Source organism: Chanodichthys erythropterus, chromosome 15 (assembly GCF_024489055.1).
Source record: "Chanodichthys erythropterus isolate Z2021 chromosome 15, ASM2448905v1, whole genome shotgun sequence".
Lineage (NCBI taxonomy): Eukaryota > Metazoa > Chordata > Actinopteri > Cypriniformes > Xenocyprididae > Chanodichthys > Chanodichthys erythropterus.
In genome coordinates, this window is record NC_090235.1 from 19,633,491 (window position 1) to 19,656,847 (window position 23,357).

The following is a 23,357-nucleotide window of genomic DNA, read 5'->3' on the forward strand; positions in this document are numbered from 1 at the left end:
TTTGTTCGTTTTAGGCCTTTTTCCTTTAAATAGGCGAGTTTCTTGGGGTTGAGCTCAGGACTCAGAAAGATTCACACTCACAGACAGGTGAGACATTCTGCGATGGCGGATTCTGATTGGCTTTCAACACATTTATGGCTTGCCGAGTTTTAGTTTCTTTCAGTTATGTAGTGCTATTAAAGTTGAATTACGGCAGACTATAATTCAACAGACTTTCAACAGAATGTACAATTTCCTAAATGTCTCATTGATGTTCAGTGCAAACCTTTTTGGCCTCGTTTTTTTCTTTTCTTTTTTTTTCTTAAGTCATTTATCATCTCCAGCTACGTTTAGGCATATTTATATCACCTGTATTATAAATGTAAAAACTTTATTTTAGAACTAGTTAATTAAAACAACAATCACAAATCAGTTACATATACATTAACTTTTTTTTTTTCAGTTGTCTTAAGTCAAACATATATGCTGTATGCTATTTTTTTTATTTTGCCAGTTCACTTTTAGATAATAATAATAGTTAATAAAGTGTAGCAAAACCATTTATTCCTAGGTGTTGTTAGAGCAAGAGTAACATTTTTTGTTTGTTTGTTTGTTTTTACATTGATTTGATTATAAATGAAGAAAAGTGGAGTAAAGGCCCGTTCACACCAAGAACGATAACAACCCCTAGTCTTTTTCTCTGCAACTTCAAAGGAAGTAAGACAGTGTTGTTGAAACTAGCGCTGGATACCTGATGTAATTTTATGTTACACTGTTTGCTAGCCTGTATAGTTAATAATACTTCTCACCATTTATTCCAAGGGTATGACCAATTGTTTTCCATATATCCACTTTCAGTATCCTGAAAAGGGGGTTTGACTTGTCAAACAGTGGTGGCTTTTTCTAGAGCTCGGCGATTAACTTCTCCGCGATGTCGTCCGCCATTTTAAATGCGCAAGCGCTTAAATTAGAATGGATTCTGATTGGCTGTGACGATAGCTGTGGTGTGGACAGTGCTATCCTTTTATATTTAAAATGATTTTTAGAACTATATCTTTATTGTTATGTTTATTATAGTTATCGTTCTTGATGTGAATGGGCCTTAAATCTTTATTTGAACTTTGCAGGGTCATTTGCAAGTTTCTGTTAATGATCGGCTGTCAAAATTAACATTATCTAACTGGTATTTTTGAATGTTGATTGTTACTTTTTTTTAAAATTTTCTTTCAGCTAACGTTAGCTTTTATTGTAGAATATACCCTTTCATCTATGTTCAGTAAAGAATCTAGTAGTCTTTGCAGTCATTTAGCGGATGCTTTTATCCAAAGATACTTTTAAATGATGAAAATCACAGTAGTTTCTTATTCAGGAGCCAAAAACACTTGCATAATGGTGATTCCCTTCTCATCCCTTTTCCAGTCTTGATGCAAAGAATGTAAAAACAGATCAGTTTTAGACCAAGAAAATCAGCTGCAATTGGCTTACTGTGCTGGTTTTTACTTTTAGTTGAACCCAGATATATTTAAATCTATACAGTGGGAAAAAACATGAACTGCTTATCAAATTTGAAGGGCAAATATGGCCACTGGAACTATTTTATTTGCTCGGATGTTGTTTTTCTGAACTGTAAAGTGTTTTTATTGTGATATATGGAGCCGTGAGATTTCATAATCTTTGTTCTGTTACTCTGTGATCATTTCAATTCCATTTGAAGCTTAAAACGGCTTGGTAATATCAACATTACTCTGCAACAAATAGATGTGACATGAAGGTATCTGACTAAACATAGCTGTGGAAAACTAACTGAACATTAACCAATAAATTACTTTGGGGGGAAATGTCCGCTTTAGTGTTCCTTGGTGTCAACATTGCTGTGGGAGCTTAAAAGACATTTACTTCCTAAAATAAGACTGCAAACATTTGCATAGTGTTGCCAGGTGTCTCTGTATGTGTGTAAGAGCAGCAGGGCTAAATCTGATATCACAAAAGAGTGACGTTTTCTCTGTCTTTTCTGTTGTTTTTAGACCACGAAGCACTCCTGCATACAAACACTTACACAGCGGGAGAACAGAGACTTGTTTAAATGTGTTTGAACATGGAGTATCTGTGCAGTTTATCACACCATAGTAGGAAAAACCCACAGAGAAAAGGAAAGAAGGGGTGGGGGATGAGGAACGAGAGATGTGGAGCGAGGTTGGATTTAAAAAATGCACTATTAAAATAGTGTTTTGCTTAAGGCCCAGTGTTTAGTCTTTTGCTATTAAATTTAGTCTGAATGTTTACAACACTTGAGGGCAGGCATTACTGGTTCAGCCTTTAAAAACAGACAAGTTTTGTTTGATTTCTTCACAACACCATTTTACACATATTTTGAAAAATAGCCAAGTGAACATTTGTGAAGATATCAACTATTAGTGTTAACATTTGGTACAGATTGTGTGAGGCTTGGCATAACCAAAAAATTGCTAAGATCAAGATCTTAAAGTCAGTTCTTCCGAAAAAGCGAAAACAAAGGATAAGAACTGCATTAAAATAGTGTAGCCTAACACCTGAGGTACTCAACTTTTTTGTTCAAAATTAACATTTAAATAAGGAGTCAATACATCACCAATCCTTCTGCCGAAACGTGTTTTTGTCTCACCCTGATTAAGCCTATTATGCGTTCCAGACGAGGTTGTACATGGGAATATCCCAAATTAATATCCCACTTCAGATGTCAGTGTGTTTCAGTCAACCACGCCACGATGACACAAGGCGAGCATATCATGTTTTTGGGTCAATTATTGCAAAAACGGAATAAAAATAACAGAATCGCTTTGAAAACAGCTGATAAAAGGCAAAAACGAAGATATCGTTACATAAACTTAAAGGTGCCCAAGAATGCTTTTTCACAAGATGCAATATAAGTCTGTCTCCTGAATGTGTCTGTGAAGTTTCAGCTCAAAATACCCAATAGATTTTTTTTTAATTAATTTTTTAACTGCCTATTTTGGGGCATCATTACAGTTTTTCTCAGTCGCTTTGGTACATTTCTCGAATCAAACTCACAATTTGCAAAACAGTAAGTGCATTTCTCAAAACAATTTGTACAAATAGCAAAACCCCATGGATAACCTGCAAAAGCCACTCTCTTACTCAAAATCCTTAGTTCATCTCTCAAAAGTAAATATCTGTGTCAATGAACATGTCAGTGCCATCAGAATGACAAGTCCTTGTGTCATTGTGTACGGATAAGACAGTCAAATTGTTTAGTCATGTTCTCAAAATAACGTTTACTCTGGAGGGACGTTCTGATGGAAACTATGGCTAAAGTTTTGATGACAATTATTGTCAATTATAAGTTACATCTTAGTGTATGTGTGAGTGTAATTGCAAGAGAATGGAAAAGATTCAAATTTACTCTCTTACTGTTTGTACTGTATTTTATTGACAGAATATGTCATTGAGTCATTGAGTCATGTCCTTATTGAGTCATGTCATGTCGTCAAGATTCACCAATTTACCAATTCAGGACAGATTTAGAAAAAAGTCTAATGGAAATATAGAAAGTATAGAAATATGCTTGACATATTATTACAACTTGTTCAACCATTTTGCATGTAAAGACTTATGCTATGAGCTTGTGCCTAAATGTTGTGGGGGGTGAGACTATTCAACAGAGACCCAATATAATACATTTTGATCAACATGACGTAAGCAACTGATAATGTAGGAAACAACAGAGAATTGTACATAATCATTTGCATGGATGCACCAAAGCATTTACAACTTGTTCAAAGAAATGAGAAACTGCTTTTTTGATGTGCACAAGTGAAACAATGATGTGAGAATTGAACAGGTAGTTTTGAGAATTTCAATTCTGATCTGAGAAATGTACCAAAGCGACTGAGAAAAACTGTAACTATACGCTGAGTTTGGCAGTGCGCCGCCCCTTTAAATCGCATGCTCCCTGCCACACAAGCTCTCGACTATAATACAGTGCATTTACAAAGTTCACACAGCTAATATAACCCTCAAATGGATCTTTACAAGATGTTCGTCATGCATGCTTCGAATTATGTGAGTAAAGTATTTATTTTTATGTTTACGTTTGATTCTGTATGAGTTGAGGCTGTGATCCGTGGCTAACGGCTAATGCTACACTGTTGGAGAGATTTATAAAGAATGAAGTTGTGTTTATGAATTATACAGACTGCAAGTGTTTAAAAATGAAAATAGCGACGGCTCTTGTCTCCGTGAATACAGTAATAAACGATGGTAACTTTAACCACATTTAACAGTACATTAGCAACATGCTAATGAAACATTTAGAAAGACAATTTACAAATATCAGTAAAAATATCATGATATCATGGATCATGTCAGTTATTATTGCTCCATCTGCCATTTTTCGCTGTTGTTCTTGCTTGCTTACCTAGTCTGATGATTCAGCTGTGCACAGATCCAGACGTTAATACTGGCTGCCCTTGTGTAATGCCTTGAACATGAGCTGGCATATGCAAATATTGGGGTGTACATATTAATGATCCCGACTGTTACGTAACAGTCTGTGTTATGTTGAGATTCGCCTGTTTTCCGGAAGTCTTATAAACAAATGAGATTTATATAAGGAGGAGGAAACAATGGAGTTTGAGAGTCACTGTATGTCATTTCCATGTACTGAACTCTTGTTATTCAACTATGCCAAGATAAATTAAATTTTTGATTCTAGGGCACCTTTAAAGGTGCTACAGAGGATCTTTTCGTCGATTGGCTGATGTTTTTAAGGCCCTACCTCGTGCACAGATGATGTATATTAATATTATTCCTTTCAGTGCACCTAATAAATAGTCTTTTATTAGTTAGTAAAGACAGTTTCAAGTAATATTGCAAAAATGTATAAAACAAAACATCCTCTTAAGCACCTTTAATGTCTAATGTTAATGTTTGTTTTTATGCTCATTAGAAGCCTCATGCGTGCCTCCTCATATCCGTAAATAGAGAACAGTTGCTATGATGCGTGTATGGTGTGGGAGCGGCATAGATTTGTTGTCAAAACAAGCTTGAAAGGTTGACATGGAGCAGCTAAATCTCGAAACTCCAGGGATTCTCTCATTTTAAACAAACGCAGAAACAAGAGTCTGCTGGCAAAAAGACAATGCGCCAAAAAAACAGAATCAACATTGTCTTGGCTTTTCGGAGCTGGCGAAAACTAAGGGGTTTCAAATGCTGTAAAAGTGACGCAGATATGTTTTTACTTAACAGGTAAGGTATATTGTTGAACAAATAAATTGCCTTATGTATCTCTCTAACAGAGTTCATTGTAAAGCATTAATGTGATTTGTGAAGGGTCATTTCATTATAAGACGTTGTAGCGCTGTGCTGGAATTTATAAGTATCGTTGTTTATTAATGGATAAAGATACAGTAATGTCTTCAGCTAGTCAGCTTGAGATCCTTTTCATCTAAACTGGTTATAGCTCTTTAAGCCTAGTAGTGAATGTTATAAAAGCAGTAGAATAACCATATTCATCCGCAGTCACCGAAGCACAACCAAAACAAGTTCCTTCCGCAAAATGCACGGTTTGTGCATTTTTTTATGCACACAAAATGCTAGAGAATATAGATATAGAAAATGATTGATAAATTAACCATTATTGCAAGGCATTCCAAAAAATTGAGTGCATTTTCTTCTACATTATTTATTACGATAACATCTGCATCTGTAATAATCAGCCAAAAAATACAACATTTTCAGTGTTTAACTGGTTCTTGTGGCTCAAGTCTGCCTGGATGTCTTCAAATGACATGGTATTCCAACTGGATCAGATCAACATAAAACAATCTTTATTAAAACAATCCAACCAACAAAATAAAACACAACATTGCTTTCTCTGAGATACAGTAAGTTGACAGGGACTGAGATTCAGATTTATTCTCTTTTGGCTTGTGGTGCATGTGTAAAATCTGTACTTACATGTTATATATAAGTACATATTTTAGTATAAAGTACAGTAAAAAAAAAAAATCAACACTTCCAATCACCAACCCCTAAATAAATACAAGAATCAAAATGGTACAGGATGGAGAATACCTTTATGGCCTATTCAGTGCAATTACAATCTTTTATTCATTCTCAGCATCAAGATATTCATCAAGAAACTCTAAGACTTCACCCTGAAAGAGAAAAATGGTTGGAGGAAGAGTTAGAGAGAGAATGGTGTTAATATCTAAAGTTAAAATTGAATCTGCTTCTTATTCGGCAATCAATGCATTAGTTATTAAAGCCATAAATACTTACTTCTGCTAACAGTTTACATAAAGCCTTTATTTATAATGCATTATAAAGATATTCATAATGTACGTTATAATGCATTATATATTTTCATAAATAATTGTAACCAAAGTTAAAATGCATTATAATATTTGCAAATTAGTTGTTTGCCATGTGTTTTAATGAATTATACTTCCTAAAGGTGTAACAATAAATAGATAAGTATTATAATGTATTATAACTGTGGTTACAATTATTCATGACACCATACAATGCATTATAAGGTGAATTACAAGGCATAATTAATGCATTAAAAATAATTTTATAATGCATTATATAAATAAGCTTTAAGTAAAGTGTTACCAATTTTTTTAGCTTGTTGCTAATAAATGTAATTTAGCTTGATGTACTAAAATAGCTAAGTCTAAAATGTAAATAAAAATGAATAAAAACATATTAAAAAGTAACTAATAAAAATTATAAAAATATACAACAAAAATCCTAAAACTTTAACTGAAATTTAAATGAAAACGGAAAACAAACAAACAAACAAAAAAAACAGTATCTCATACTAAAATAACACTGCACTCCAATTTAAACACTTCCAGTGATCGGCCACTAGAGGGCGGAGTGTCACTGCTCAGGGTGAATCAGTAGGCATAGTGCGCACCCAAGTGGCCAAAACTAGCACTACATGCAATCAGCACAACTATGAATATTTGTAAAACAGCTATTTATGCATGTGAATATCCAACAAGCCAATCAAATATCACTCTCAGCTCTCACCTCATCATCCGGCAAGAACTTCTGTTTGGCAAATTCCAGCATCTGCAGCTGTAGCGTCGTCTGATTGTGGTACCGTACTGCTTCCTGTCATGTAAGTGTGCATTATGAATACAACTTCAAACAATATACGGTAAATACATGTGTTTATTCATGAATTATCATGATGTGAGACACCTACCGCTCTAGGCAAGAAGTCCTCATCAGTGAGGCCAAATTTTTCTCTGTGGTAACGATAATAATCCACATTATTCCTCATCACCTCATCACTGGGATCAAAGAGCATATAGCTGGCCACACACGGCACAGCGTTCTTCAGATCGTTCACTGAATGAGAATTAAGGAGAAAAACGCAGGTTTTATATATATGTATATACTGTTCAAAACTTTGTGCTCAGTAAGGTTTTATTAAAAGAATCTAATCCCTTTATTCAGCAATTCAAGTGACCATAAATGACAGTAAAGACATTTATAATGCATTTATAATGTTACAAAACTTTGCTTTATTGCTGCTTACTGACTCCTGACAGACACCACACATATGTAGCTTAAATAGAGGATTTTCAGACTTACATTTATAATAAGCAAACTGCAGATAGTGGTACATGGTCGCCACAAATTTCTCAACAACAAATCCACCTACAACCGGCGTGAGCTCGCTCTCACAGCGAACCTTCCTCTCCAGAACCTCAGTGTAATGATCTAAAGAAAGAGAAACAGGCATTTTAATACGTTTCAACTAAAGTTGCAAAGGATTGCAAGGGCAGACATGACAAGAGCAACAGGTTAACGCTGACCTGCGATGGACGGGTAGAAGTCTTTGAAGTCTCTGATCTGTCTGGATCCCTCTGATGCTGCGATGCACTCGTCATACATCTTGAAGAAGTCTCTCATTGCCAGCTCCATATCTGACACCGATGTTCTGAAGTTATCTCCATTATACGCCCGCACGGCCCTGATGAACAGCGACTGGATGAGAAGAACCACCGTGAACCATGAGTGCAACTGCAACACTTACTGCATGTATCACAATGGATTGCACATATATGTATGTAGACATATATTATTATAGATATGCATAATATATATGCTACTGTTTAAAAGTATGGGGTTGGTGAGATTTTTTAATGTTTTTGAAAGTCTCTTATGCTCACAAAGGCTGCATTTATCTAATAAAACTACAGTAAAAAAAGTAATACTGTGATATATTATTACAATTTTAAAAAATATTGTGAAATATACGGAAGAGGATTAGGGACAAGCAATAATAAAAACATAAAACCATCTCGAGATTAAAGTTGTTAAATTTCGAGAAAAAAATGAGAAAAAAGAACTTTCTCTCGAAATTTAAAGTTTTTTCTCGTAATTTAACGAGTTTATTTTTTCTTGAAATTTAACGATTTTTTTCTCGTAATTTAATGAGTTTATTCTCAAAATTTTATTTAGACTTTTCTCTCGAAATTTAATGAGTTTTTTCTCGTAATTTAACGAGTTTTTTATCGTAATTTAATGAGTTTATTCTCAAAATTTTATTTAGACTTTTTTCTCTAAATTTAACGATTTTTTTCTCGTAATTTAACGAGTTTATTTTTTCTTGAAATTTAACAAGTTTTTTCTCGTAATTTAATGAGTTTATTCTCAACATTTTATTTAGACTTTTTTCTCGAAATTTAACGAGTTTATTTTTTCTTGACATATAACAAGTTTTTTCTCGTAATTTAATGAGTTTATTCTCAAAATTTTATTTAGACTTTTTTCTCGAAATTTAACGAGTTTTTTCTCGTAATTTAACGAGCTTATTTTTTCTTGAAATTTAACGAGTTTTTTCTCGAAATCTAACAACTTTAATCTCAAGATTATTTTTTATTATTGCTTAGCCCTAATCCTCTTCTGTAGAAATAACATTTATTACTGTTGCAAAGCTGAATTTTCAGCATCATTACTCCAGTCTTCAGTGTCACATGATCCTTCAGAAATCATACTAATATGCTGATTTGCTGCTCCAGAAACATTTCTGATTATTACCAATTTTGATAATCAATATTTTTGTGGAAACCTGATACTTTTTTTCTAGGATTCTTTGATGAAGATAAGGTTTAAATTTTTTTAAAACAAAAAACTTTTGTAACGCTGTAAAGCTGCTTTGATACAATCTGCATTGTAAAAAGCGCTATATAAATAAAGGTGACTTGACTTGTAACATTGTGTCTTTATTGTCAGTTTTGATACATTTAATGCATGCTTTGAGTAACAGTATTAATTAATCTTACTGACCCTAAACCTTTCAACGGAAGTGTTCTTCGGTTTTGCATATTTTTAAGTTAATGCATTTTTTTCCATTATGAATAATATTATCAGCATATTTGAATGAAAAGTTGAATTTGAAAATGAATATGATTTTTAGTATTTCTTAGTATTTGGTTTAACACCCTTTTGCTTTAATGGAATCAGCTCTTAAATTGCATTACGAAGTGGATTAACGTCACCATGAAATCAAAACAAACAATTCTTTTTATTTTTTGGAATGTTGCAGTATTTATTATAAATGATTTATCTGTGCACATCTTTTTTTTTATGCATGTTCCTCGTAATCGTTAATCAAAATAACTTCCCACTTGCAGCAACATCTCAGTCCTGCAGAGACCTGTACTTGAATCAGTTCCCCATGGACAAAATCAAGCCCGGCATTACATTTGTTCTTGTTTGACAAGCAATTTCACTCGAATATACATCACCATAGAAAAGAAAGGTCTATCGCAACTTCCGTTTCATGCCGACTTTAATATGAGGACTTGATCTGTGTAGGCCTCACCTCATATGATTTGGTCTCCAGGTCTTTCATATGTTCCTCGGCTCCAGGTAAGCTCTTGTAATAGTTCATGTTCCTCTGCATCATCTCATCGTCAGGATGCTTCAGCAGGAATGTGTGCGCTGCAGATACAGCTTTGGCCAAATTATCACTCTGGAATAATTCATAATAAATTTTGTCAGACAGAATATTCATAGTAGTATAGGCCTACTATTCCTTTGTGTGTTTTGGACATACCATGGTACATAAGGTAAACATTAAAGGATTAGTTCACTTTCAAATTAAAATTTCCTGATAATTTACTCACCCCCATGTCATCCAAGATGTTAATGTCTTTCTTTCTTCAGTCAAAAAGAAATTAAGGTTTTTGATGAAAACATTCCAGGATTTTTCTCCTTATAGTGGACTTCAATGGACTCCAAACGGTTGAAGGTAAAAATTACAGTTTCACTGCAGCTTCAAAGCGTTTCTACACGATCCCAGACGAGAAATAAGGGTCTTATCTAGAGAAAACCATCGCTCATTTTCTAAAAAAAATTTAAATTTTATACGTTTTAACCATAAATGCTCATCTTGAACTAGCTCTCTTCTCTATTTGAAATCCAACAATGTAGATGCTGCTAAGTTTATTACTGCCCTCCACAGGTCAATTGTCATATTCAATATGCTAGTGCAAGTATATAACAATTAGTTCAAACTTTAACCTGTAGAGGGCAGTAATACACTTAGCAGTGTCTACACTGCCAGAATTCTAATAGAGAAGAAGAAAAGAGCTAGTTCAAGATGAGCATTTATGGTTAAAACACATATAATTTTTATTTTTTTTTAGAAAATGAGTGATGGTTTCTCTAGATAAGACTCTTATTTCTCGTCTGGGATCGTGTAGAACGCTTTGAAGCTGCACTGAAACTGTAATTTTGACCTTCAACCGTTTGGAGTCCATTGAAGTCCACTATATGGAGAAAATATATGGATTTTAATTTGAAAGGCAACTACTCCTTTAAGTACCATGGTATTACTATATTATACCATCTACACTACAAAAAAAGCATTATAGATTCAATGGTAATACCATGTTTTTGCACTTGGTAATGGATGTTTGCTCATGTACCATAGTATTCTTTGAAGTACTTTGATTATATATTCTTTGGCACATGATTCAGTATTACCATCTGATATTACCTACACAACAAAGAATTACAAAAATGCCATGGTAAAACCATGGTGGCCTTCTTTTGAATAATATCATTGTACAGTATTACAAAACACCCACTTTTAGCCTCATACTCGCATTATTAATGAATACAGATGCATTGAGTGAAAGTTAATGACTTACTTTGAAGTAAGCAAACTGCAGGTACTTGTAGGGTTCCCGTTTCTCAAACTCCTCGATGGTTTCACGGCTGGGGAGCGTCTGCCTGAAGGCAGGTAAACCCTGTTTGCATCGCTTCAGACACTGAGCTCGCTTCATCACGTTACCGAATGCGTGCAGCTCGGGGAAGTCGCTAAAGCGCGTCTCGTCGTCGAGGCGCACCGTGCTGCAGTTGAGGTTGCAGAAGGCCTCGCTGTCCCTGAGCAGCCGGTACAGCCGGAGACTCACCTCCAGAAACTCCACGCTCTCGGGCCACTTTTCCTCACTGTACTGGTCTAAAGCGTGTCGGTACGCCGAGTCCAGGGGCATGAGCTCGTGCCGTGGGAAACTGCGAAAGTTGTATTTCTCATACTGCGCAAGAACGCAAAAAGAAAAACCGAATAAAAGAAATGCGAGCCTCAGACAGTGCGATGAGGAAGCCATGGTCCCGTACAGGAATCCCAAATTACGCAGGAGTCGGAGAGAACAAGATCCGCCCGCAGCCTCTCCACGTCCCCAAAGTCAGTCAGCTCGCTCCCTTCCCCCATGCAGCTAAAAAAACATTACAGTGATTTACTAACACATATTTCTTCATCAAAACCCTTCGGTAACATCTGTGGCTAACATTTACTTTTAAGTTTGAAGGATTTAAAATAGTTGTGTACGTCTTGATTTCGTGTGAACATTTTTACATGGCTGTTGTAAATAGTTACATAACTCCAGTTTTCCTTCTGAAAGATGTCTTTGGCCAAGAAGCATGCATAATATATCATAATATAGATGCAAAAATATCTTGTGTATATATATCACTCATACACAGGTTTCCATGTTTTCTGGGGACTTTCCATAGAGTTAATGGTTTTATACTGTACAAACTGTATATTCTTTCCCCTTACATTGACTCTACCCCTAAACCTACACATCACAGAAAACTTTATGCAGTTTTACATTTTCAAAACACTTAATTTAGTATAATTTATAAGCTGTTTTCCTCATGGGGACCAAGAAAAAGTCCCCATAAGGTCAAAATTTACTGGTATTACTGTCCTTGTGGGGACATTAGGTCCCCATAACTTATGGAAAACCAGGATCACACACACACACACTGGTTTCCATGTTTTATGGGGACATAATCTATCCCCCTACACTGAACCTTCCCAAATCACAGAAAACTTTCAGCATTTTTACATTTTCAAAACACTTCATTTGGTATGATTTATATTATACTGCGTTTTCCTCATGGAGGACCAAAAAACATCCTCCATAAGGTCAAAATTTATTTTATTGGTATTACGATCCTTGTGGGGACATTTGGTCCCCATTAAGTAGGAAATGCCAAGGACCACACACACACACACACACACACAAACAAACACACACACACGTTTACTTATCTAAATAGGGACATTCCATAGACGTAATGGTTTTTATACTGTATAATCTATCCCCTTACACTAAACCTACCCTAATCACAGAAAACTTTATGCATTTTTACATTTTCAAAACACTTCATTTAGTATGATTTATATTATAAGCTGTTTTCCTCATGGGGGACCAAAAAAACCATCCCCCATAAGGTCAAAAATAATTTTACTGGTATTACTATCCTTGTGGGGACATTTGGTCCCCATTAAGTAGGAAATACCAGGACCATACACACATTATTGTTTGCAACTTCTGTTGGTCTTATTGAGCAACTTTAGGCAATATTTGGATTCCCAGCAGATATAGAACATAACTTTTGCAATACTTGGAAAAAGTAATGCAGTTTGTTTCATTGTTCTGTACAAATGATGAGCCTACTTAGTTTTGGGGAGAGAAAATTTGGATTAAAATGGGTTAAACAAGTGAACCCCCCTTAAAATGAAGGGAATAGATGCGTTGTATCTGGTATTTTATAACATATGCATTTATAAAAACGACTTAAATACAAGAATCTGATCTAAAACGCCTGTTGCACTGCATTGTGATCCCTCTATAATTACACCCTCATAAACCCCCATCACATAAAGCGCGAGCCGCCCATCTCTGTGCCACGTAGAAAACATTCCACCCTCTAGGCCTGCGTTTCCGCTTTTCCCCAGCAAAGAGCCCTTTCCTGCGCGTTCTCCATGTAAAGTGACACCGGAGGCAAAGGAAGAAGAAGTTAGAGGGAGTTTGAGGATCCGTCCAGCGCGGCCACCACGTCTACACACTCCCCGTTTCATCTCCAGTGCGCGAGAGGGATCGAGCAAACTCTGCTGCAGCGCACGAAAGCAGCAAACGACCAGCCTTTCGCGAAACACATTCGGAAGATGATACGATTAACGGTGCAAATGATTCTCCTGGCTTTCCTGGTGACATTCGTGGCGTGCAACGCGCCGCCGGTACCGTTAGATGACATCGTCATAGAGAAGACGTTCACTCCGGAGCGCTGCGATCGGATGGTCAAGTCGGGAGACTTTGTTCGCTATCATTACATCGGCATGTTCCCTGATGGAAAGAAGTTTGACTCTAGGTTAGTGAGAAATGCGTGTTTGTCCTCCATTGTTCATCTTCTCACCTGGCCTGAAGCCATTTGCGTTTGTAAGGTTTACAGTCTGTTGAGATTCAGCCACGCAGACAGATCTTGCTCTTTTACTACAGTAAACATTTACTTCTGCAAAGCACTTTCTGTACATTTACAATTGATTTAAAACAAGTTTACATTTGCAATTGCAATAGCTATAGAATGAATGCAAGAGTGAGTGAATGAATACATGAATGAGTAAGTGAATGAATGAATGAATGAATGAATAAATGAACGAAGCACGGGTGAATATATATATATATATATATATATATATATATATATATATATATATATATATATATATTATGATGCATTTACATGAAAAATTGTGCTGTGAGATAAAACGTTTTAGAGAATATATCTTTAGTAAGTTGATTTTTAGCACACATAGTTAAATTAAATATACTGTTTTTTAAGCATAAACCTCAGTAGATTTTGTTAGATACATGTTTAATGCAAAGAAATACAATTTGCCAGTTTTTTAAGATATATAAACTCCCTAAAAACAAGTTTTAAAATTTTATAAAAGTCATAAAAGTATGTTTTTACTGAAAAAGAACACTAAAATGATTACTAAGAACATTATTTGTTTGTTAATGTGTTTATGTGTGCATTTTTGCAGTTATGATCGTGGCACCACCTATAATGTGTTTGTTGGCCAGAAGAAGCTGATCGCTGGGATGGACAAAGCTTTAGTGGGCATGTGTGTAAATGAACGATGGATGATCAAGATCCCTCCACAGCTCGCCTACGGAAAGGACGGTTATGGTAAACACACTTTTTTAAAAAACACAGCTCTCTGTTTGTTTACCGCTTCATGCATGAATGCAGCTATTTACCAGTCCGTGTAGATGCCATCAGCACATTTACATGTGAATAGGCACAGACCACTAGGGAATATGTGAGACTTACTGAGGCCTACAATACCCATGATTCTCTTGCACTCCTGCTGAGTCACAGGAGCATGAGCTCTCGAGGTGGAGAGAGAGAGAAAGGGGGGAAGTTGAACGGATGGGGGTGTGAATTCCCAGGGGAGTGATCCGAAGAAGAATGTTGAGCCATGTGTGCTTGTCAGAACTAGTTGTGGAGATGGTGTGTGTCTGGACAATTCAGCTGCATCTTTTTCTTTTTCTTTTTTTTGTGATAACACAATTTTTGATGCTTAATTTTTTCCCTGGCTCTCATACAAAGAAATTATGAACACATGCATATAAAAGAGAGAACCGACAAATTATTAATAGCTAATAATGTTATAGTCAATGTATGCTTTTTCATGCGTTTTTATGCTTTTTTTTTTTTTGCATAGTAAAATAAAACCCGTAGCCTTTTTTCCTAAATAATTTAGTCCAATAAAATCCTTAAAGGATTAGTTCATTTTCAAATTAAAATTTCCTGATAATTTACTCACCTCCATGTCATCAAAGATGTTCATGTCTTTCTTTCTTCAGTTGAAAAGAAATTAAGGTTTTTGATGAAAACATTCCTGGATTATTCTCCATATAGTTTACTTTAATGGAGCCCAAACAGTTGGTCAAAATTACAGTTTCAGTGCAGCTTCAAAGCTTTCTACATGATTCCAGACAAGGAATAAGGGTCTTATCTTGAGAAACAATCACTCATTTTCTAAAAGAAATTTTAAAATTTTAGACGTTTTAACCATAAATGTTTAACTAGCTCTCTTCTTCTTCTTCTTCTTCTTCTCTATTTGAATTCCAGCAGTGTAGACACTGCTAAGTGTATTAGTGCCCTCTACACGTCAAAGTTAGAACTAAATTGTCATGCAAGTATATAACAATTAGTTCAAACTTTGACCTGTGGAGGGCAGTAATACACTTAGCAGTGTTACACTGCTGGAATTCAAATAGAGAAGAAGATAGCTAGTTCAAGATGAGCATTTATTGTTAAAACTATATATACATATATATATATATATATATATATATATATATATATATATATATATATATATATATATATATATATATATATATATATATATATATATATATATATATATATATATATATATATATATATATATATATATATATATATATATATATATATATATATATATATATATATATATATATATATATATATATTTATTTATTTTTTTTTTTTAAGAAAATGAGCAATGGTTTCTCTAGATAAGACCTTATTTCTCGCCTAGGATTGTGTAGAACGCTTTGAAGCTGCAATGAAACTGTAATTTTGACCTTCAACCATTTGGGCTCCATTGAAGTCCACTATATGGAAAAATCCTGGAATGTTTTCATCAAAAACTTTAATTTATTTTCAACTGAAGAAAGAAATACATGAACATCCTGGATGACATGGGGGTGAGTAAATTATCATGAAATTTTAATTTGAAAGTGAACTAATCCTTTAACAAAGTTTAGTGTTTTGTTTTTCCCTCATATTTAAAATATTTAAAAAATATAAAATATTTTCCTCATATTTTGATGATTTAATTGAACTTGTAGGGTAATTAAAAACAAATATCCCCCCTGATATCACTTTTGGCCCCTATTGTATTTCAAAATATAATTTAACAAAGCTGAATTTTCAGCACTCATTCACTGTCACATGATCCTTTAGAAATCTCATGTTTCACAAAAGCTCCCGTGAAACATACACAATACGCAGGGTGGAACACTTCCCCTTGCAAAAGACAACTAATAATGCAGTCTTTATAGTTAACACAAAGACTAAGCAGATAAAGAATGTGGGCAGGTTTCAAAGCTGGTTTGATTTTATTCCTCAAAGTATTTTTGTGTTATTCCATGTCAGGTGACATCATCCCCCCAGATTCCATCCTTCACTTTGATGTGTTGTTGTTAGACGTTTGGAACACAGAGGACAAGGTGCAGATAAAGACCTACCACAAGCCAGAGAGCTGTGAACGCACAGTGCAAGTGTCTGATTATGTCCGTTACCACTACAATGGTACTCTGCTCGATGGCACGCTGTTCGACTCCAGGTGAGTCATGTGGAAAAAAAAAAAGTTAAATGAGCAATATCACACGATTAGCCCATAAGTAATCACAGCCGTGCTGAGATACAGCCATATTGCACAGCTACAAGTGTGATATTGCATTTATACAACAGTTTGACAGCATGAGTGTGTGAATAAATAAGAAATAACAATGGATTATTTTTAAAAACCCTCTTTTGTGAGGAACTACAGTTTGATTGTCCGCTGAGAAAAGCGATATATTTGTCCTTGTCCTTTTAACGTTTATGTCATTCCCATAACAGCGCTAGTCAACGCATTGTCAGTTGTGTCTCGTAATATGTTGTTTAAAGTAAAAACAACATCCTTGTTTCCTTGTTTCAGTCCATTTCAGTATAAAAGTCTTTGCGACTGACTGACTCGCTCATCTTTGCCGCCATCTAATGGCGTATTAATGTAACTTTCACTGAAGTCGAAATCACTAAAGGACTCTCTCAATACCAAAAACAACGTATGTTATTTATATAAAATATCCTTTATTGAACAATAATATTTAAAGGCTAAGTTCACCCAAAAATGAAAATTATGTCATTAATGACTCACCCTCATGTCGTTCCAAACCCGTAAGACCTCCGTTCATCTTCAAAACAGAGTTTAAGATATTTTAGATTTAGTCCGAGAGCTTTCTGTCCCTCCATTGAAAATGTATGTACGGTAGACTGTCCATGTCCAGACAGGTAATAAAAACATCATCAAAGTAGTCCATGTGACATCAGTGGGTCAGTTAGAATTTGTTGAAGCATCAAAAATACATTTTGGTCCAAAAATAACAAAAACTACGACTTTATTCAGCATTGTCTTCTCTTCTGGAATCCTTTCCATTGAATTGATTCCATTGAATCCTTTCATCTGTCGGCGTTGGTAATGCACTTTTACGTCACCGTGGTTGTTTTTGGCGTTGTTTTTGAGTCAAATTACTCACTCATACAGACAGTCACATGTCGCCACCTATTGGTGTAATCGTGTAACATGCAGAAAGAGCCGCTGAAAAATCCCAATCACTAATGACAATCTGCCTATAACAAGGGTTTATTTGAATAAATAAATTAATATTAGATTAAATAAATAATAAAATGATTAGATTATTATTAAAATAAATAAACAATACATATAACAGTACAGGAAAAATTAAATGTAAGTTAATAGAAACTAAATATTTATCAAATAATATTTTTCACATATTTATAATATTTTTTTCTGTATAAATTGGGTCTTTATACATGTAACTATATAGCTGCCTTTTAAATTTTAGAATGGGGGTTAAAACCATCTTCATCCTATTTCTATTTCTATTTATTGTTTATTCTATTTAATAAATATCAATTATGGAAAAGATTGGTCAGTTTTTTCCTGATTCTTCATTTGCAGTCACACACGTATGCGCACATATGACACTTACGTGGGGATTGGCTGGCTCATTGCCGGAATGGACCAGGGGCTTTTGGGAATGTGTGTGGGAGAAAAACGCATCATCACCATACCACCTTTCCTGGGCTATGGAGAGAATGGAGATGGTGAGAGTCATTTTATATACTAACAGTATTTGTACATGCAAAATAAGCATTGCAGCATCAAGTTATCTCCTCTTACAGGAAGTGACATCCCCGGTCAAGCCTCTCTGGTGTTTGATGTGGTCCTGCTGGACCTTCATAACCCCAAAGATGAAATCACAGTACAGGTGGAAAACCTCCCAGATCCTTGTCCACGCAAGAGTGAAGTTGGAGACTTCATGCGTTATCATTATAACGGATCCCTGCTGGACGGCACATTCTTTGACTCCAGGTAAAAACCCTAGAAACTGTTTTTTAAAGTGATATACAGTGTACACATGCTAACATTGGTGTTTTTGTTTCAGTTACTCAAGGAATCGGACGTATGACACTTACATCGGTAAAGGCTATGTGATCGCAGGAATGGACCAAGGACTCCTGGGTGTGTGTGTCGGAGAACGCAGGAGGATAGTTATCCCACCTCACTTGGGATATGGAGAAGAGGGCACAGGTGTGTGTTGATCTGCCTTTTTATATGCTTTTTCGGAAATTACCTTTCATTTAGTGTGTGATATAGCTGTTTGTGAATGTAACAGGTCTGCAAAGTTTTGAAGCTCAAAGCGCACGATAAATGGAGTTATAGTCTCCCAAAAGAACCCATTCTGCTTGAAATGAATCATAAGTAATTCCAGATTCACTTCCTGCACAAACCTACATATGTTTGTAACAGATTTGCATAATGCCAGCCTATGGTCTTCATTGGCTGCCTGCAAACAGCATCTACTTTGCCCCGCCATCAAACACTGTAGTTGTAGCTGAGGCCTGGAAGAGTTTGCTTCGTGTTGTCGACATGTCGAGAAGACACTGTTTTCTGCACAAATCCACTTTGATACACTTCCAAAAGAGGAGGATCAAGTGCTGAGGAAAATCCGGAGCTGAAATTCACATATGGTAATGGCCATTTCATTCCGACATCCTCTGTAAGCAGTCCACCAATCACAACATACTGGGCCAATCAGAGCAGAGTAGGCTCTCAGAAAGGCGGGGTTTGGAGAGATTGAATCCTTTACTGAACCGCTTCAGACACTGTGAGAAAAGAGCTGATGCTGCAATGTATATTATGAGAAAATTAAAGTGTTTTTTGATCTTGTTTGCATGTAAACATACTGTTGGAGACCTCCAAAACAGAATCAAGAACAGATGAGGTTAACATTTACCTTTGCATGAATCTCTTTTATTCCCTCAAACAGGAACTACGATCCCTGGCTCAGCTGTGCTGGTGTTTGATGTCCACATTATTGATTTCCACAACCCAACTGATAAAGTCGAGATCAGCAGTGTGAAGCCAGAGAACTGCACCTACAATGCAAAACGTGGTGATTTTGTCAAATACCACTACAACGCCACTCTCATGGACGGCACTAACATCAGCTCCACGTGCGTTGCAGTTATACATTTGCATGGCATTTTGTTTTGATGTGTCTAACTAAGTATTTAATCATCTTATTGCTTATAAATGGGAATCAAAAGAATGTTTTATAATTTTTTTTTATTGAAACTGATGTTTTCCACTTGTGTGTAAATGCAGGCACACCTATGGCAAGACATATAATGTGGTTCTGGGGGCCGGACAGGTGGTTTTAGGCATGGAACAAGGGCTAATAGGAATGTGTGTTGGAGAGAAGCGCAAGCTAGTCATTCCACCTCACCTTGCCTATGGAGAGAGGGGAGTTGGTAAGAATCTCATTTATATTATTATTATTATATATTACAATAAGTATATATTAAAGGTGCTAAAGAGGATCTTTTCGTCGACTGAGAAACCAAAGAGCGATAGTGAGTTTTTGAAATGAGCGCATGCGTACGAACAACCCCCCTCCTTCACAGCTCATTTCAAGGGAATGCCTCCCAAAACTCGTGCACGAGTATTGGATCACGAGTGTTTACCACCGGCATTCGCTGTATCGTGTTAGTGGATTCATTATGTCAGACTCACCGCAGGTAACTCATAATCTGCAGTTGTTACTCCTGTCTCCGGACAAAAACATTGCATGCGGCGCCTGTGGAGTGTGGAAAGTTACTGGAGCGCAGCCGTGCACGTCTCTCACAAGGAACGTCACGGCAGTGATTGACAAGCCAGAGGGACAATCGATTATGAGATGATCGTGTAAACGATTGGCTGATGTTTTTAAGGCCCTACCTCGTGCACAGATGATATATATTAATATTATTCCTTTCAGTGCACCTAATAAATAGTCTTTTATCAGTTAGTAAAGACAGTTTCAAGTAATATTGCAGAAATGTATAAAATAAAACATCCTCTTTAGCACCTTTAAGATTATATATATATATATATATATATATATATATATATATATATATATTTTATAATATTATACATTAATATTGCTTTCTTTTAAGATGGATTTTGCTAAAAGTGATCATTTGCAGTTTATTAATTGGGTCAGATGTTGATTTCCACTAAAGTCATTCTGAGTTCTGAATTCATTCAGTGAAAGGCTCGTCCGACTGATTCAAACCGTTACTAGTACGTTTGTGAGGCTTTTTAACAATTCATTAAGAGTCATTTCTTTGTGAATTGGACTACTCTGTTTAAGTTGAATGTATTTGATTAACTAAAAAGAACCGGTTCAAAAAAATCATTTACTTAAAGGGATAGTTCACCCAAAAATGAAAATTCTGTCATTAATTGCTCACACACCTGTAAGACCTTCATTCATCTTCAAAACAGAAATGAAAATATTTCTGATAAAATCTGATGGCACAGTGAGGCCTGCATTCACAGCAAGATAATTAACACTCTCAGATGCCCAGAAAGCTACTAAAGATATATTTAAAACTTAACTTAAAACTTAATACTTTTTGTGTGCCAAAAAAATTTAAATAACGACTTATTCAACAATATCTAGTGATGGGCGTTTTCAAAACACTGCTTCATTAAGCTTCAAAGCTTTACGAATCTTTTGTTTCAAATCAGTGGTTCGGAGCGTGTACCAAACTGCCAAAATCACGTGAACCATTGAAATTTCAAAACGTTTCGAAACACTTATGTCTTAACGAAACCTCGTTTACTGAAATCACGTGACTTTGGCAGTTTGATACACGCTCTGAACCACTGATTCGAAACAAATGTTTCGTAAAGCTTCATGAAGCAGTGTTTTGAAATTGCCATCACTAGATGTTGTTGAATAAAGTTGCTATTTTGTTTTTTTTTGCCGCATAAAAAGTATTCTCATCACTTCATAACATTAAGGTTGAACTACTGTACTCACAAATAAATAAATATGTCTTTAGTAGCTTTCTGGGCACTGAAAGTGTTAATTATCTTGCTGTCATCGGCCATCAGATTTTATCAAAAATATCTTAATTTGTGTTCCAAAGATGAACGAAGGTCTTACGGGTGTGGAATGACATGAGGGACAGAATTTTCATTTTTGGGTGAATTAACCCTTTAAATGTAGGGTAGGCAATTTCAGAAAGGCTAGCAATAGCAAGTTAGCTTTGAAAACATGAGATCCCACCATCCCTTCAGAGCGTCTCCAAAGCCACGACCTCCTTCAAAACACATGAACGCGTGCCAAGTGTTTATCCATTTCGACATAAAACAAAAAAAAAAATATTATAGTAGTTTTTCTGACCGAATGCAATGATTGGATGAACATTTTTTGGTCCTGAGACTTCCACAAAAGATATAAGTACTTTTTTTTTTATATATATATTTAGACCACTTCTATTATTGATTGCTATCAGGATGTGAAGATGGTTTCAACCAGAGTAAGAAAAAGTGGAAAAAAATTGCCTGCTCTACCTTTAAGAATCTGACTAAACTGGCGGCGACTCACGCTGTGTGTTTGTGCAGGAAAACAATTCCTTAGAGCAAAATGTCAGAAGCCTTTTTTTGTCCAATAAAAATTATATGTTACTTGGTAATGTTAAACATGTAGCTGTAGCTGCTGGCTTCCTGATTTTTTTTTATTGCAATTTGTGATGGACCCACCAGAGGGAGCCAACACACACCAGCAAAGTAAATGATTTATGTGCGGATATACTGGTTTTGTCTTATCAAAAAGCATCAGCTGTAATTCAGTGAGTCAACTAATGTTATTTTAATGTTTTAATTATTTAATGATGAGAGGGATAGGACACAGATGCTCCATAAAAAACTATTATAACGTGTATAAACACAGTTCAAACCTGTATATTTCCCAGAATATTAAATATAGAATATATATAAAATAGTCAATTTTGATTTCATAGTGACTTTAAGTACCATTTCTTTGCTCAGATGGAGAGGTCCCTGGCAGTGCTGTGCTGGTGTTTGATGTTGAGATGGTGGAAATGGAGGAGGGTCTTCCTGACGGCTACATGTTCATATGGAACAACGACGTCTCTCCTGACCTTTTCAGTGAGATGGACAAGAACAAAGACGCACAAGTGGACTCCACTGAGGTATGCTGCTTTTGACTGTGTGTTTGTCTGTACATTGCCAATTCATCAACAAAATGTTAATTAAGTTCAATTCATCATTGTCTGTCCCTTCCATACAGTTTTCAGATTACATCCTCCAGCAAGTAGAAGAGGGCAAAGGTCGCCTGGCGCCAGGTTTCGACCCGCAGCGCATCATAGAGAACATGTACGACAACCAGGACCGCAACAAGGACGGACGAATCACAGAGGATGAGTTTAAACTCAAGGCAGATGAACCCACTCATGATGAGTTATGAGGCTGGACTCGGGGATGGAGGGTTGTGATTGGTTGTGTGGTTTAATATTATAATAAGTGGGAGGGGTTTAAAGATACTGGATTTCCCAGTGAAATGTCACGCACAGTGATGTTGATGACTTTAGATGTTTGTCTGAGAGGTGTGTGCATGTATGAGTGTGCATAATTGTGCTTATAAATGATTTTTGTACATGTCTTTTAAATGTTTCTAAGAGTCTGGAGTGATACAAATGTGCAAAACATTACTTTGTAAAAAAATCCCTTTAATAAACACATTCCAACCCCCAAAATGTTATTAAGTATTCATAAGTCACCAACAGAAGTTAGGTAAAAGATAAGCAACATTTGTTACATAATTTAGGGGTTTAGCTTGTGGACTAAC

The 23,357-nt window shown here is 35.6% G+C and overlaps 2 protein-coding genes across 2 annotated transcripts; one reads left to right on the top strand and one right to left on the bottom strand.

The window, feature by feature from the left end:
• Positions 1-5,733: 5,733 nt before the first annotated feature.
• crtap (cartilage associated protein) lies at positions 5,734-15,180 on the bottom strand. Its single transcript, XM_067411110.1, has 9 exons — positions 15,134-15,180; positions 11,160-11,726; positions 9,827-9,976; positions 7,812-7,983; positions 7,588-7,716; positions 7,196-7,341; positions 7,018-7,101; positions 6,052-6,134; positions 5,734-5,777 (listed from the first exon to the last, which is right to left on the bottom strand). Exons 2-8 carry the CDS (start codon positions 11,616-11,618, stop codon positions 6,084-6,086), a joined length of 1,191 nt encoding a protein of 396 aa, XP_067267211.1. The 5' UTR covers positions 11,619-11,726; positions 15,134-15,180; the 3' UTR covers positions 5,734-5,777; positions 6,052-6,083.
• On the top strand, positions 13,274-23,258 carry fkbp9 (FKBP prolyl isomerase 9). Its single transcript, XM_067411109.1, has 10 exons — positions 13,274-13,671; positions 14,348-14,493; positions 16,519-16,708; positions 18,110-18,255; positions 18,334-18,523; positions 18,597-18,742; positions 19,482-19,668; positions 19,820-19,965; positions 22,538-22,701; positions 22,800-23,258. The coding sequence occupies exons 1-10, from the start codon at positions 13,469-13,471 to the stop codon at positions 22,974-22,976; spliced, it is 1,695 nt and encodes a 564-aa protein (XP_067267210.1). The 5' UTR covers positions 13,274-13,468; the 3' UTR covers positions 22,977-23,258.
• Positions 23,259-23,357: the final 99 nt, after the last annotated feature.

What these genes read in the sequence shown, in the direction of transcription:
- fkbp9 (XM_067411109.1), top strand. Translation starts at nt 13,469, where the DNA reads ATGATACGATTAACGGTGCAAATGATTCTCCTGGCTTTCCTGGTGACA. An exon ending in CTATGGAGAGAATGGAGATG is followed by an intron (nt 18,256 to 18,333) that starts GTGAGAGTCATT and finishes CTCCTCTTACAG; the next exon opens with GAAGTGACATCCCCGGTCAA. An exon ending in GGCACTAACATCAGCTCCAC is followed by an intron (nt 19,669 to 19,819) that starts GTGCGTTGCAGT and finishes GTGTAAATGCAG; the next exon opens with GCACACCTATGGCAAGACAT.
- crtap (XM_067411110.1), bottom strand. Translation starts at nt 11,618, where the DNA reads ATGGCTTCCTCATCGCACTGTCTGAGGCTCGCATTTCTTTTATTCGGT. An exon ending in CTTCTACCCGTCCATCGCAG is followed by an intron (nt 7,717 to 7,811) that starts GTCAGCGTTAAC and finishes CTCTTTCTTTAG; the next exon opens with ATCATTACACTGAGGTTCTG. An exon ending in GCAGTTTGCTTATTATAAAT is followed by an intron (nt 7,342 to 7,587) that starts GTAAGTCTGAAA and finishes ATTCTCATTCAG; the next exon opens with TGAACGATCTGAAGAACGCT.